We start from the raw sequence: 16490 nt of genomic DNA on the forward strand, positions 1-16490 counted from the left end.
TGCATTATACATGCATACATAGTTTTTGTTTGTCTGACGTATATATACGTCTCAAAAAAGTGGAGAGATTATGTTACTTTGCTTACGTAATTGAAATTTTTGACATACATTTGTTTAAAATTTTGTGCAGCAGAGTATACATATATATACATATATATCCATGTTTGTTTGTGCTGAAAGAATGCACACACATATATAATACATATATATACTAGTTTGTTTCTTATATATATATATATATATTTGGAACTTTGTACAATTATATTGACAGTTTTGATATATTTAATTTTTTTGTTATTTGGTAGGATGGATCACATAAATGAAACTGATAGTATTGATTGGGATAGCATAGAAATTACTCCACTTGAAGAATCACAAATTGGTGCTCCTGAGATCTTGATGGATGAAGAAAAAATGTTTGCTTTTGTTGGTCTAACATTAGAGAAACCTAGTGATGCAGGAGAGAGAATGAATTATGATCCAATTGTTGATGAGATAATAGACATAACAGTTGATGATTGTATTCCTAATGAAAGAGAATATATTTCATGATATGGAAGATCCTCCGATGGATGTTGGAACCATATATGCAAATATGAATGATTTCAGGAGAGCAGTGAAGCAACATGCTATAAAGAATCAATTTGAACTAGTAATAGAGAAATCCTGTCCAAATTTGTTCAGAGGCTTCTGCAAAGCTGAGGGTTGTCCATGGTCAATTATTGTTAGATTCATGAAAGTTGAAAAGCACGTCAAGGTATATATTTGCTACCTCGTTAATCATGTGTACTATTATGTAAGTAATATATTTGCTCATTTTTAATTATGTGTGTGTTTTCTAACTAATATATCTGTATCACTGGGACAGGTTACTTCGAATAAAGATAAGCATTTTTGTTCATCCACTGGTAGAGTGAGGACTAAGATGGCATCGTATCATTGGGTTGGAGAAAAAGCAATCCCTTTTTTAAAGAAAGATCCAAACATGGGAGCAAAGAAATTGCAAAATGAGCTACAAGATAAGTATGTAACCACAATTCATTATTCTACTATATATGCTGGATTGCAGATTGCACGTGAAAAATTGTATGGAACATGGGAGGACAGTTTTGAGAATTTGTTTAACTTTAAGGCAATGGTTGAGCTTAAAATGCCAGGGAGTGTGATTGAGATAGGGTTGAAAGAGACCGAAGATGGGGTGTATTTTCAAAGATTTTTTTGTTGCTTCAAGCCTAGTATCAATGGCTTCCTAAATGGGTGTAGGCCATATTTAAGTGTGGATGCAATAGCTCTTAATGGTAGATGGAATGGACAACTAGCTTCAGCTACTGCAATAGATGGCCATAACTGGATGTTTCCAGTTGCTTTTGGGTTGTTTGAAAGTGAGACCAATGAAGATTGGATTTGGTTTATGGAGCAGCTAAGGAGGGCAATTGGAAGTCCACCTCATTTAGCTATTTGTTCAGATGCGTGCAAAGGGTTGGAGAATGCTGTGAAGGCGGTGTTTCCATTGGCAGAGCATAGAGAGTGCTTTATCCACTTGATGAAGAATTTTTCAAAGAGGTTTCAAGGTCCAATTTTTGGACGCATGTATCCTGCAGCTAGGACATTTTGTCCAATTTATCATGAGCACCTAATGCACAAGATGTACGAAGCAAATGACAGGGTGCAACCATTCTTAGAGACATATCACAAACAACTTTGGATGAGGAGCAAATTTTCTGAAGATATCAAATGTGACTATATTACAAACAATATTGCAGAGGTATGGAACAGATGGGTGAAGGACTACAAGGACCTTCCAATAGCCGAGCTAGTTGATTGCCTGCGATCGAAGTTCATGGAGCTCTATGCAAGGAGGAGAGATATAGGTGAAAGATTGGAAGGCCACACCATGCTTCCAATTGTTGTTCGCCATCTCAATGTTCTTAGTAGAAAATTGGGCCACTTGAAGGTCAAAGTAGGTGGTATGGGTGAGGCAGAAGTGACTGAGATCACAGATAAACACAAGGTAATTAGACATGTGGTGAATCTTGAGCAACACACTTGCTCATGTAGGGAGTGGGAAATCTCAGGGAAACCATGCCCACATGCATTAGCAGTGATAACTTCACATAGGAATCCTAAAATGGAAGATTATCTACATCCTTACTTTTCAGTGAGACTATTTAGGCTAGCATATGCAGGGGTAATTAGCCCATTTCCTGACAAGTCGCAGTGGCCTAGCATGAACTTGGGCTTCAAGGTGTTACCTCCTTTGGCAAAAAGAGCTCCCGAAAGACCGAGGAAAAATAGGATACCTGGATGCTTAGAAAGCAAAGGAAACAAATCTAGGACAAAAGGAATGTGGCAGGTCCAATGTAAGCGATGCAAAGAATTTGGTCATAGAGATTCATCAGCTAAATGTGTTTTTAATGGCACAAAGAAAAGGTAATTACTTGGAGTTGCGTCTTACTCTTTATTTTATTATCTCAGTCTTAATTTTGTTTTGTTTACTTGAGTTGCAGGAAGAGTCGTGCAAAGGGACGACCTTTAGGTGGGATGCGTGGTAGTACATGCCAAAAGCAGGGGGCAGTTGCAGTTGAAGAACCAACAAGGTATGAAAGAATTAATTGTGTAGAATTTGTAGCATGGAGCCTACTATTTTTTATAAACTCACATTAGTTTAAAAAAATTTCAGCCAAATGAATTATAGCGCAGAGGTAGAGGAAAGCATAAATCTAGAAGACGCACAGTGAAAATATGTACTAAGAAGAAGCTCACTCCAAGGAAGCCAATTTAGTGATAATGTATTTTGAGGAATAATGTTTTTGAAGAACATGTTCATGGATTGTCTATGCTTTTGTGTCTTGTTGAAGTATTTTGTGAAACTATAACTTTTTGGAAGTATTTTATGAAACTATGATTTTTAAATCCATGTTTTTGTAGAAGTAATCATATAGGAGGAGTTTAATGGTTACTTTTTTAGATTTTTTTAAATACATGATGTTTCTGGATGGTATATGATAAATACATGTTTATGGATTGGTATGGTAATTGATAATTGTCTTTGAACAAAATTATTATTTAAGAGACTAAAGTTCACGTAAAATATTTTGTAGAGCATGGCAAATTTTGTACATATTTTGTAGAGCATGGCAAATTTTGTATACATATTGTAGAGACGGAAAATTTATGCAAATTTAGGCAATTTGTAGAGACGGCAAATTTTGTAATTTAGGTAAAATATTTGAGGGGTGATTTAGGCAATTGATAAATGGAGGGAGGGAGATAATATTAAAAAAGAATAGAAAAATGAGAAAAAGTCAGAAATCCCTTGTTCTAAAAAATACGCATGCCACGATCCCAAATTACGAAAGGCCAGCGAATTTAATCCCTAATTTCGAGAGGTCAGCGAAATTAATCCCTTATTCCGAATTCTCTCCATATTTTTAGTGTTGATGACGTTTGAAACAAGTCGACATATTACGGAACTGCGAGAAAAAAACTAATGAGAAGAAATAAACAATTGAGAATGAGCAATCTAAATTAAAGATACACTACATATGAAAGACAATGTCGACGTTATTCAAAAATATCTATTTTTTAAATTAAAGATCATTACTTTATAATCTTACACTAGCAATATTTATAAAAATGAAAAAAATAAAATAAAAATGATAGTGGGAGAATAAAATTTTTAATTAATTAACTAGTTAATGAATTCATTATAAAAATAAAAATGATTAGGAAACATGAGTAGATAACTGAACTAGCAAAGAAAAACTAACAACCTTCACAAATGAAACTAGTTAAGAGATAGTACTAATTATATACAAAGAATAAAATTAGTTGTAAGAACAAAACTAATTACAAACTTAGAAGCAGCAAGAATTAGAAATGGACAAATGAAACTAGTTTAAGAGATAATATACAAAGAATAAAATTAGTTGTTAGAATAAAACTAAGTAATTAAAAACTTAGAAGCAACAAAAATTAGAAATGAACAAATGTAGAAAAACAGCGAGAGAGAACCCATGGTCACATGGCTACGGCTACCAATCGCCTGTGACAACCAACTGAGCTATGAAAGCATCCGATGATTATTATACTATCTCTATCACATACAAATAGTGCACTTTCTATTTTCGTCTATCACACAAAAATATGTGTATTCCATTCTTGAAAAGTTATTATTAATTTAATAATGTAGGTCTCACTATCCACTAATACTACTTTAACTACCATTCTCCTGATCTCTCTCTATTACTTTACCATACCATTCTCTTCCTCTTTCTTACTTTACTAATTTTATCTTAATTCCCGTACCATACTCATTGCCAATATTTTTATGGATGGAGGGAGTATAATAATGTAGCAGCTCAAAAGGGTAGGGTTTAAAGGACCCCAAGCCCCTGTGTAAGTCGGCCTTTGTGCTTCTTCTCATTACAAACGTTCATGCTCTACAACAATAGATCAAGAGTCTATGAATGCATTAGGAAAATTAGAATTTTAAATTATTATTTATTTTTATAAAGAGTATATAGTAGGAGATCTTTTAATTCCACCTTAATAATTATATACTCCCTCTGTCAACTATTATAAAGTCATAATTGACTAGTTACATATTTTAAGAAATATAATAAAAAAATAAATGAAAAAAATTAGTGGATGGTGAGTCTTACTTTTATATATAATGAAGTATGAGTAAGATAAAGTTAATGGAATTTGAAGTCCATTAGTTATAAAAAATAAATTAAACTTGTATTGATGCACTGACAAAAATGATAAAATACTGCGGCAGACATAGGTAGAAAAATCTTAATGTTAATAATCTTGATAAAAATTTTAAAAGTGAAAGTTTGTGAATAATCGTTCAAATTTTGAAAATCATGGCAGTAGGTTTCACCTAAAATTTCCATAAATAAAATTAGGGCCCGGAATAGTCTGAAATCAGTTAGTCTTGTTTCGCGAGCGGAATAAATTAGAGAGGTGGGATTTAGAGAGAGAGAGAGAGCGTGTGCAGTTTAAACGAGGAAGACGATGCCATAGGTCTCTTTTGCTGTGGAATGTTGGGACTGCCCACTCTCACAACTCGCCCTTCACTTTGCATAATCACGAAATAGGTTTGTTTCCCCCCAAAATTTCTACTTTCGAGTTTCTTTACATCGAAATTTATCAAGAAATTTGATTTCTTTCCTTTTTCCCCTTTTCTTTTTTAGATCTTTTTATGCCCAATTACCTACACTTACTTTAAAATACCAAGCTTTGTAGGGAATTCTTGAACGAGTTTGCTGAGAACTGAATTTTATCGTCATGATGCTCTTATTTTAGTACTTTCCTTAATCCTTGAACCTTTCTCAATTCTCATCCATGCATGTAGTTTTAATTACAATTGTACTATAATTTTCTGCTTCTCGATTTTGTTGCTGATGCCCATAGGGGCTTTCAATATTTTGAGAGTATGTTTGTTTCTTGAACTAGGCATCCGATGTGCATTACTTCTGTAGATGACTGAGCATGTTGATCCTCTGGATGGTGTATTAGTATTCAACTGGAGGAGGCCCACAGTAATTGGTGGACTACTTAATTATTTGAGGCATTTTTCATGCGTTGTAAGTCGAGATGTTTCTTCCAGAAGATTGTCACTTGCATGTCACTACCTCTGTTTATTGCGACCTGAGGTGTTGATCGTGTGAATTGCAGATTATCGAAGCTTTTAGGGGCTCGTCTAAGTTGGTAACTACACCCAATAGCCATTCTTTTGCTGCCATGGCTTCAGCTGAGCCTATAGATATCAGTTCCTCAGACAGTGATGATTCAGATTTATGGGAAATAGATAATTATAGAGAGGACTCTCCGAGCAGGGATACTGCGACTACTATCAATGGTGGGGTCCCTCCATCTCAAGCATCCTCATCTCGTCCTAAGTCCGCAGGTACCACCTAATTATTGGCCATCAGTCACTTTGTTGTGATCCAACTGGTGTTGCTCATTAGAAAGTCTCCTATTGCAGGTCACAATGTTTTTTCTCATGAAGTTCCTTCATCTTCTAAGAGGCAATTTTTTCAGTATGATTCTCCAGTGGGAAACATCAACCACTCTAGCAGTTTCAGAAAACTTCCATCTTGGGCACCTAAATCGACAGGTAGCACATAAATAATTTGTCATAAATCGCTTATTGCAATCAAACTGGTGTTATAGGTCTACAAATACAGGTATCAATGGTCCTTCTCTTAAAGATCCTTCTTCTTCTAAGAGGCGACCTGTTTATGATGAAATCCCATCAAGACCACAAAAGCGGCTGAATATTGGAGAGGCCTCTGGATCTTCAACTTCAAGGATAGACAATAATATTCATCCTACGAAAAGAGTCTTTCCTGGTTTTCAGCCTTGTACCTCTAACCCGCAATTTCACAATCTAATAGAAAATAGGGGTGCTACTGAAATTCGTGAGACATTGGGAAAATCGGTATGGTCAACTCCTTCTAATGGAAGTAGAGTATTGCCCCAGACTATGATGCCTGGAAAATATTCTTCAACCACTCCATTGGTTGGTTTAAAAGATTCTTTCCATCAAACTGGGGTAGGTGAAGAGAGGCCTGCAGGACCTGATGAGAGATTTGTTTTCCAAGCAGCTGTGCAGGTATTTTCTGTTTATTTTATTGGTTTTTGACTTCATTTGTGACTCTTTTCATTTATGAAATCAATTTTTGAAATGAGAGCTTGTTCATAGTTTGTGGTTCGTGTGGGCCTTTGAGTTTGTGATTTGCATTTGTTCAGATGAGTGAACCAGTAGTATTTACCCTGTGATCTTCGGTAGTCTGTGGTTTTCAGTTGTCTTTTTCTCTAATCATTTCTTTAATTTTATGGAGGGGATTTCCTTACGCTTTTAATTTACTTGTACTCTTACATCTTTTTGTTTACTGCATTAATTATTTGTTTCTGATCATAAGTGTTGTGAACTTTCCTTGAACAAAACTCCCTTATCTTACCTTTAGCAGCCGAGTCAAGTTAACCGTGAATACTTTGTTCCAGGCATCAATAGTACTGTACTCCTGAACTCTTTGGTGTGTGTATGCTTTCTATATCAGTGCTCTGGGAATTCCCAATTCAAGTTTCACTCTGTTGAATTGTTATCAAGCTAAAGCTTTATGAGTGTATTGAACTGATCATTCTCTAATTCAAAACTTATTACTCTCATTTCTTTTGTTGCTTTGCTTTGAAGTTGTTCTATTTAATGTATTTAGATGTGTATTGGATTTCATATGTTATAATTGCAGGATATTCATCAACATAAAAGAGAAGCTACTTTCCCTGATGGACTCCTGTCAGTTTCTCTTCTTAAGCACCAGGTCCATGTCTGCTTATCATACACTTCTCTAATTTAATTGGGTATCCGTGGTTTTAAGCTTTGACTTTTTAACTTTTCAGAAAATTGCTTTGGCTTGGATGCTTCGTCAGGAATCATCTGGTTTATGCATCGGGGGAATCTTGGCTGATGACCAGGTTAGCATATTAGTCATTTAATTTAATCAAATTTCATGTGTCTTATAATTATAAAATTCCTCGTTTTTGGATCTTTGTTTCCTTTAATCTACATTATAATTTTTCACACCCCAGGGCCTAGGCAAGACTATTTCAACAATGGCCCTCATACTAATGCAAAAGAATTTGGAGGCCAAATCTGAAGCTAAGCAGTCATCGTCAACCAAAACCGAAGCCTTTAACTTGGATGATGATGATGGAGTTAGTGGCTGTGTTGTTCTTGATGATGCAAACCAGATTGAAGTATCTGATGGTTTAGCAATACTTCCACAAGCGAGTAATTCAACAAATGGATTCCGCAGCAGTAGGCCACGAGCAGGGACATTGATCATTTGTCCAGCCAGCGTTATCCGACAATGGGATCGGGAGCTGGATGAGAAAGTCACAAAAGACGCTAAACTTCAGGTTTTAGTATATCATGGTGGCAATAGAACCAAGAGTCCTGATGCATTGGCAAAATATGATGTTGTTTTAACAACATATGCTATTGTTTCAAATGAACTTCCAAAACAACCTTTGGCTGAGGATGATGAGGATAAACTAAAGGACAGAGACCGATACGGTATATCTTCTGAATTTTCCATGGAGAAGAAGCACAAAAAGTCATCAGTTAGTAAGAAGTTCAAGAAGGGTAAAAAGGATGTTGATGTGAATGCTTTGGATAAAAATTGTGGTACATTAGCAAGGGTTACATGGTCTAGGGTTGTTTTGGATGAATCTCAAACAATAAAAAATCACAGAACACAAGTAGCTAGAGCCTGTTGTAGCCTTAGAGCAAAACGAAGATGGTGCCTTTCTGGAACTCCAATACAAAATTCTATAGATGAGTTATTCAGCTACTTCAGATTTTTGAGATATGATCCATATAATGACTACAAAACCTTTGTTTCTACTATAAAGGGTCCTATAGCGAGAGACTCGGTTGTAGGCTACCAGAAGCTTCAACTTGTCTTAAGAAATATCTTGTTGCGCCGAACGAAAGGTGATTCCATTTCATGCACTATTCAGCCTTTCGTTCAGTTTCCTTTCTTGTATTGTGGAACTCATGAGATGCTATAGTGTCCTAAAACTTCATTTTTATATTTCCTGTTTGACATGCTTACTTCAACAATATTTGATTCATGTTTTAAGGGTCATTATAACTTTTTTTTTTTTTTTTATCATTGTGGTAGGTGACTTAATTGATGGTAAGCCTATAATCAACCTACCTCCCAAAAAGGTACACTTAAAAAGGGTGGAATTTTCTGTGGAAGAACGAGCTTTTTATGAGAAACTTGAGTTAGACTCACGCAAACAATTTAAGGTTGGTCAACTCATTGTATCTCCCCAATCTATATATCACCTTATCGTCTATAGTTGCCAATGTGCATACGATTGCTGCAACTGGTGATGCTGATTAGGTCCTGAAGATGTGGTCAAAATGTGCTGCTTTATATACTGTCATTTTTTAGGAGTGGTACTTCGTGTCTTAATTTTTGGTCAAGTTTTCGTTTGCCACTATATTATTAAATAGATTCCAAAACTTGTTAGTCTACCATATCTTTTGTGTGAAAGAAATCAGTTCCTAGCACGTTGCAATAGCTATATATAATGAAAACCTGCTTGCAATTGCTGAGGATAATAATATCTTTTCAAGCTACTCTGCTTGAAAGGCTTACTTAGTTTAATGTTTGGTTATTGTTTGCATATATGACGTGATGTTGTAACCCATTGCTCTCTATTAATTTATGACAAAAGCTCCATGTAGTGAAAAAGGAATTGTGTCCTCGTAACTTGAAATGTGGAGAAACATGTCTAACGCAAGCAAAATTGAGAATGCAATATGATACAAAAGCTGTGTTCTGATTTTTGCAGGCTTATGCTGCTGCTGGTACTGTCAATCAAAATTATGCAAATATCCTACTGATGCTTTTGCGTCTGCGCCAAGCTTGTGATCACCCATTACTTGTCAAAGGGCTCAGCTCTGATCCCATTGGAAAGGATTCCTCTAAGATGGCCAAGAATCTTCCCAGGGAACTTCAAGTTAATTTGTTGAAACAATTGGAAGCTTCACTGGCCATATGCCTTGTATGCCAAGTATGCTCTTTTCCATACTACTTTTCATTGCTGCTTGATTTGATACTTGGTACTTCTTGAACTGTTAGTTTTTAGTTTTGTTTGTCTTTCCAGGAAGTACTGTCTTTCCAGGAAGTACTCTTTTATACTGGTTGTTTAGGGAATCCTTAGTTAAATGAACATGACATGAGGATATGTAATTTCAAATAACAATCCAAGTCAAGAATTTTCAGAGAAGTCAGGGTTTGGTTAAGCATGAGAGTTTTCAAGTATTGCTGCTTGCGAAGATGACCTACCAAAACTAAATATAGCAATAAATTGATGAGGAGTTCCCAGTTATGTCTCTAATAGCTTAAGGATTGGCTTAATGAATACCAAAACCAGACAAATTTTGTCCTTGTAAGCAAAGGCACTGGGAAATTATATCGTCTAGGATAGTTAATATTTTTGCTTACTGCTGTCAGTTACAAGGATCTGATGTATACATATTATGTGCTACAGGATCCTCCTGAAAATGCAGTGGTCACAATGTGTGGACATGTTTTCTGTTATCAATGTGTTTCGGATCATTTAACTGGCGAAGACAATACATGTCCTGCCCATCAATGTAAAGAACAACTCGGTGCCGATGTTGTATTTTCAAGATCTACTTTAAGGAGATGCCTTTCTATTGATGTGGATGGTGATAGCCCTGTTCCGGACGAACTGTGTGATGAGTCTACAGTTCTACAGAGAAAGTACGTTTCATCAAAGATCAAGTCCGTTCTTGAAATTCTGAATTCATGTGTATCAAAACGTCAGAGTTCAGAGTCACATGATTTGGTCATATATGATGCTTCATCATCAGCTGTTCATGAGCATGAGCCAGTGAATATAGCACCTGAAAAGGCTATTGTTTTTTCACAATGGACTAGCATGCTGGACTTAGTTGAGATGTCACTGAAGAATAACCATATCAGTTATCGGAGGCTTGATGGTACTATGTCAATAGTTGCTAGAGACAAAGCTGTTAAAGAATTCAACACTGATCCTGAGGTGGGGAGCCCCTTATAATTTCTGGTTAAGACTATTTGGCTTGTTTATTTCTGAGACTCTCAAAGTCTCATATCTTGTAGGAGTTGTTTTGGCAAGTTACTCCTTGCGGTTTTTATTATTATTATTTGCTGGTGTTAAACTCTTTTCCTTTGTATGTATGGTATATGCAGGTGGATGTCATGTTAATGTCTCTGAAAGCTGGGAATCTAGGGCTTAACATGGTCTCTGCATGCCGTGTAATCCTTTTGGATCTTTGGTGGAATCCGACAACAGAGGATCAGGCTATTGATAGAGCTCACAGAATAGGGCAGACACGCACAGTTACTGTGTCGCGGTTAACTGTCAAGGACACAGTTGAGGATCGCATCTTGAGTCTTCAGGTGCTTGCTGTTGTTTGATTTCGGTTATGAATTTAGGGTCGGGTTGTAACCATTGATGATGTGTTTTCAGGACGATAAGAGAAAAATGGTGGCATCAGCATTCGGGGAAGATAAAAGTGGCAGCCACGGCACTCGCCTCACAGCGGAAGACCTGAGATTTTTGTTCGAGGGCTCAGGACGTTGAACAACTTATTTTTCCTTTAGATGCCTGCAATGCAATGGGCAATTTTTGTGGCTCTGTTAGACCCAAATACTTGGTTGTACATATTTAAGTGGGAAGAGTGTATGCTGCAAACATTGTGATTCTTGACTAGAGCTAGAATATATAATTTGAACATGGCATTCTTGTCTATGTACAAGACCAAATTAAGTGATTTCATTTTGTAATCAACAAGCATATGAAATTTATTCGGGTTTATGTACAAGTGGTCAGCGAGGATTGATCGTGTGAATGACGCCACTAACAAGGTCGGTTCCAGTTCCGGGCAGGAGATCCATGGTGGCGTAACTAGTTGTTCTGTCGCCGTAGAGAGATGAAGTCGGAGGGGAGGGTGAGGTGGAGATACTTGGGTTGAGCATGGATGATATATTCTCTAGCTCTCTCACTACTTCTAGCATGGAAGGTCTGTCCTTGGTCTCATCCATGGAGCATCTCAGAGCTAAAGTCATGAATTTCTTCACAATGTCTTCAGGGAATGGCCCCATTGACCTGTCTATGATGGAAAACATCATCCCAGATTGGCATGCTGTGTTCACCTAATTAATTCATCATCACCATGAACAACAAACAGATTAACATAACATTACACACACACACACATGGATATGATTAGTTGATAACTATTTTAAATTGATCAATGACAACTATGTCAACACGAAGACGGTTGTATTTCAATATTTGCATCTCAATAGAAGACATATGTATGTCTACTATATTTAGTTGACATATAAATGTCTTTGTGTTGACATTATAACGTAGGTTGTTGACATAGTTGTCAGTTATCAATTTAAGATAGTTGTCAACCTAATAGGGCCCACACATATATATGTATGTATGTATACATATACACCTACCTCTCTCACAATGTTCCTTCCATGAGCTATAGGCTGCATTCCTGTCACCAGCTCCAAGAATACAATGCCAAGGCTATACACATCGCTCTTCTCTGTTAACTTGTGTGTCAGAAAGTATTCTGGGTCCACGTACCCCTGTCACCTCAATCAAACGAGAAAGAACCCTTCATTATTTTGATCCCAATGTGAGTGAGAGAGAGAGAGAGAGAGAGCGAGAGAAAGGGGTACCGGTGTGCCTTTAACATTGGTGGATATGTGAGCAGCTGTATCTCCTATGGCATCTGAGACAGGCGCAAGCCTTGAGATGCCAAAGTCCGAGACTTTAGCTGTCCATTTGGAGTCCAGTAATATGTTATTGGCCTTGATGTCGCGGTGGATAATGGGTGGATCAGCTTCCGTGTGCAGGTAAAGAATGCCTCTCGAAGCGCCAAGTGCAATGTGCAGTCTTGTTTCTAGATTAAGAGGTGCTGTGTATTTGGCTGTTGCAATCATAATAATCAACAACTAGTTAGTTATATAGGTGAGCAAGAAACTCAGATTAATATAGTCATTAATATACCAACCAGTTAGGAGGTCATGGAGGGAGCCATTGGGCATGAACTCATAAACCAGCATTTGCTCATCCTTCTCATCACAATACCCAACCAGTGACACCAGATTACGATGATGCAGGCGAGAAAGCATTTCAATCTCTGTGTAGAACTCCTTGTCGCCCTGCAACGAACCTTGCTGTGCACGCTTTATAGCAACCACTGCACCGTCTGCTGTAGTGCCTTTGTACACTTTTCCATATCCTCCTTGCCCTATCTGAGTGCTGAAATTGTTCGTTGCCTTCTCCAAATCATCGAAATCAAACGCCTTCACACCCTCCACCTTCATCGAGACTTTGGGGACTTGACACGAGATGAGAAATGCATGGTTAGCTAAACTTAACCATCATCTATCAGAAATCAAAATCTATACATCAATCAACTCACATGATTTATCCTTGACAGAATATTTAGAGTTGGACTGCTGTCGCCGTTTCTGAAGGAAAAGCAGGAGGCAGGCAATTATCACACCGGCACATGAGATGGATCCAAGCACGATTCCAACCAATGCACCTTTGCTCAGACCACCGCCACCGTTGTTTATGGAGGGCAGCAGAACTGTATTATTTCCAAACACGCGTATTAAAACTCGATAAATCTAGCTAATGGCATTCAAGGCATACATACAGTTGGAGTAGGGTCCCTTGGCTGTGAAGTTGAGGAGGTCGTAAGGCCCAAATACATCACTCCCAGGTATCGTGAAGCGAGCAAACACAGTTGCAATGTCTTGAACCTCACTAGCATCAAACACAGTTGATTTGTTGTGGTCCGGAAAGAAGAGCAGAAACATTCTCAGCCTCGGACCACTTTCCCATGAGATCGACTCAACATGAATCTGGTAACGATACAGCTTAATGCCTGATATTATGAAATCTTTAAATAGATCCAGATACGGAGGGAATTGATATATGCTGGGACTCCTAAGCCGCACTCCCACGCCAAAAGGTGCTGCACATACGCATTGATCTAGCAGAGTTGGGATGTATTCAAAGTTGCCTTGGATGGGACAAATCTGAGGCGGACAGCTCAACAATGCAGGCTTCTCCAAGCTCTCGTCAGGTATGTCTTCACCACCGTTACTACCTCCACAGAACGAGGCGATGTTTCGCTGGTTTGCACTACTACACACAGGGTTTCCGCTAAGCCTACATGCGGATAGATGCAACTGTCACACGATTCTTCAATAGAAGTCTAATTTATATACTGACGAAATCAAGACTTACTTTAGTGTAACATTTGGAGGAATATTAAGGGTGCCGGAAATATCAGAAAGCAAGTTATTTTCAAAATTTCTGCAAGAGTATGACGACGAATAAGCTTGAAGGAAATGAAAAATAGTGAAAGCTATTCAGATGGCAAGTTCTTGTCTTACATATCAAGTTTTGATTCTGAAGTGAACAATACATTGTCCCAAATGTCCGAGGGCACAGATCCGCTCAATAAGTTGTTGTTGAGAGCCCTATATCATGATTGAGAATATAAGAATACGAGATCGTTTCAAAATACAATAAAAATGTTAACACTTAACAATTTCTGAAGTCGAGGGAGGGAAGAGAAGTTGGATGGAATGGAACCGTTGAGCTCATTGTGTGATAGAATACTGCAGAGTCATATGAATGAGTTATACACTGAGTGATAGAACATTCTATACAGAGAAAACAACATGTTAGAATCTACTAAACGGGAAACGAGAGGAAGAAGATACTTGCATGGTTGTAATGTTTTGAGAGAGTCTGTTTCCCATTATCTTTCCAGTGAGCCGATTCACACTTAGATCCCTGTGAGACAACCATTCAGTGGAATTGAGAAAACATTATATGACTAGAGAGAATTTCAAGTAAAAGTGGGAGATATGAACGTACAAGTAAAGAAGGCGTCTGAGACTACTAAGATCAGGTATTGTTCCTTCGAGGCTGCAGTTTCGAAGACTCCTGGCTCAAATATAATGAATTATTTGTCAGTGGTCTGCAATCTGAAAACTAGATTCAGGGATACAGATACATAATTTCAAGACAGAGACGTACAGCTTGACAAGCTTGGTAATATTGGCATAAGAATCTGGAATCCCAGTCCCAGCAAAGTTGTTGTTGTCTAGTTGACTGCAAGGAGATATTTATGAGTAAGAAAATGATTAGTTGCATCAGTAAGGAAGAAGAAGACGCACAGAATCGTCAAGCTAGGCATGAGGGCGAGCTCAGGTGGAAGATAGCCAGACAGCTGGTTGTTATCAAGAAGGCTGTCAAAATGAAAATTTGAGTTACGAGTGAGACATTACAAGTATACATGATTGATGGTTGTGCAAGGGAGCGAGTGCTTACACGTGTTTAAGTAAAGGAAGGGTACCAATCTCAGGCGGGATCTGGCCACTGAATCGGTTGTTGTTCATGTGGCTGCATGAATAAGAGGTGTTAGTAGAGGGAGAGATGCAGAAAAGCAAGTTCGAAAATCGAAATTGGGAAGTTACAAATGCTGAACGCTGGCTAAGTTCGCGAAGGATTTGGGGATCGGTCCGGATATCATGTTGAGATCCAACTGAAATTTGTTTAAGTTGGGAAGAAAACCAAGCTCATCTGGTAGAGGGCCTGATATTTGATTCCCACTCAAAAGCCTGCAAGTGTTTTATTCAACATGAGGGAAAAAGAAAGTAGTAAGCCATGAATCTTAATCATATATATGGCCTACAAGTGAACAAGTGCAGTGATTTTGCCAATCTCCTTTGGTATGCTTCCAGTGATGTTGTTCCACAAGAAGTCCCTTGCAAATAAAACATCCCAATCCCATCATCAAATAAAGAAAAAGTAGTGATATATATATATATATATATATATATCCTATGCTCTTATAATCAACTTACAATATCTTCATGTGAGTTAGCTGCCCAAGCTCCGGTGCCAACTCTCCGGACAGATTCAGCCGTAGTAAGCGCCTTGCCATGAGTTTATTTTGGGACATGATTAATGAATGCAAAGGGAATTATATCTATTAAAAGGGAAAGGAAAAGGGCATACAGTTCTTCAACGTGCAGATAGCCATCAGAGGTGTTCGAGTAGCATTTGACCCCTGTCCAGTTTGCGGCACAGGGATCAAACTTCCTCGTCCAGTTCAGATTTTTGTAAGGATCCTTTAGTCTGGCGCGGACAGCTAGTAAAGCGGTAACTGCATAGCATACAAACATGTGATTTTGAATATCTAAAGAAGAGAAACACATGAGATGATGATGAGGAAGAAAAGGTTGTTTTAGTATATGACCTTCTTGTGCATCAGTAACCTGTCCCTGCACATTTGGAGCACACCAACATAAACAAAGAGCAACACATAATCCAACCAACACAAATCTCAGCCCTCCCATCTGCAGCAACAGTTTCTCTGAGGAAGAAAACAAAGAGGTTTGCCACCTACCTACCTAGAGTAGTACTACTTTTATAGTAGTAAAAACACACATTATTCATATACAAGTGGGAATCAAGAATCAGTCAGAAAATTCATTCAGTGAGTATTTGGAAGAAGATTGTCAACACCATACCTGCCACTCTATATGTTAGTACTACTATATATTTTTTGCATCATCAATTTACAAGCTCCACTTCCTAATTTCCAGTTATTGATGTTGCGTGTTCCAATATTTAGTATTTTGAATTGTTTAGCTTTTTCATATTCCAGTTGCTAGAGACTGAGTAGCCAAAAGCGACAGATTATAATTAACAAACAAAATTCCTACCTTGAATGGGTTAATTTGTGAATAGTGAGTGAAAGGAGTTTTTGAAGATAAAAATGGGAACTTGCAATTGACAATTTTGATTGATGAATACAATATTAACCATATAGTAAT

The 16490-nt window shown here is 37.6% G+C and overlaps 3 protein-coding genes across 5 annotated transcripts; 2 read left to right on the top strand and 1 right to left on the bottom strand.

Moving 5' to 3' along the window:
* Positions 1–553: 553 nt before the first annotated feature.
* Positions 554–2868, top strand: LOC125194687 (uncharacterized). The gene is made up of 4 exons (XM_048092930.2): positions 554–757; positions 869–2430; positions 2508–2597; positions 2859–2868. The coding sequence occupies exons 1-4, from the start codon at positions 554–556 to the stop codon at positions 2866–2868; spliced, it is 1866 nt and encodes a 621-aa protein (XP_047948887.2).
* A 2051-nt stretch (positions 2869–4919) lies between these two features.
* Positions 4920–11349, top strand: LOC125192007 (helicase-like transcription factor CHR28). 3 transcript variants are annotated; one of them, XM_089057331.1, is made up of 14 exons: positions 4920–5105; positions 5254–5312; positions 5464–5594; positions 5686–5917; positions 5996–6127; positions 6198–6625; positions 7263–7334; positions 7414–7488; positions 7603–8509; positions 8700–8830; positions 9382–9603; positions 10084–10617; positions 10788–10997; positions 11068–11349. In XM_089057331.1, exons 3-14 carry the CDS (start codon positions 5490–5492, stop codon positions 11179–11181), a joined length of 3162 nt encoding a protein of 1053 aa, XP_088913457.1. In that variant the 5' UTR covers positions 4920–5105; positions 5254–5312; positions 5464–5489; the 3' UTR covers positions 11182–11349. The 3 variants fall into 3 exon arrangements, with proteins under 3 accessions (XP_088913457.1, XP_047945415.1, XP_047945414.1); XM_048089457.2 differs by lacking the exon at positions 5254–5312 and having other exon boundaries at positions 4922–5105; XM_048089458.2 differs by lacking the exons at positions 5254–5312; positions 5464–5594.
* LOC125192008 (putative LRR receptor-like serine/threonine-protein kinase At1g06840) lies at positions 11282–16314 on the bottom strand. The gene is made up of 19 exons (XM_048089461.2): positions 15911–16314; positions 15670–15817; positions 15516–15587; positions 15344–15415; positions 15126–15269; positions 14980–15051; positions 14826–14897; positions 14686–14760; positions 14524–14592; positions 14371–14439; positions 14190–14261; positions 14034–14120; positions 13885–13953; positions 13289–13806; positions 13049–13219; positions 12635–12964; positions 12300–12550; positions 12072–12206; positions 11282–11753 (listed from the first exon to the last, which is right to left on the bottom strand). The coding sequence occupies exons 1-19, from the start codon at positions 16008–16010 to the stop codon at positions 11427–11429; spliced, it is 2853 nt and encodes a 950-aa protein (XP_047945418.1). The 5' UTR covers positions 16011–16314; the 3' UTR covers positions 11282–11426.
* Between the last annotated feature and the right edge of the window lie 176 nt (positions 16315–16490).

Source organism: Salvia hispanica, chromosome 4, assembly GCF_029641045.1.
Source record: "Salvia hispanica isolate PSC_SH4W2 chromosome 4, Shi_PSC_v1, whole genome shotgun sequence".
NCBI lineage: Eukaryota > Viridiplantae > Streptophyta > Magnoliopsida > Lamiales > Lamiaceae > Salvia > Salvia hispanica.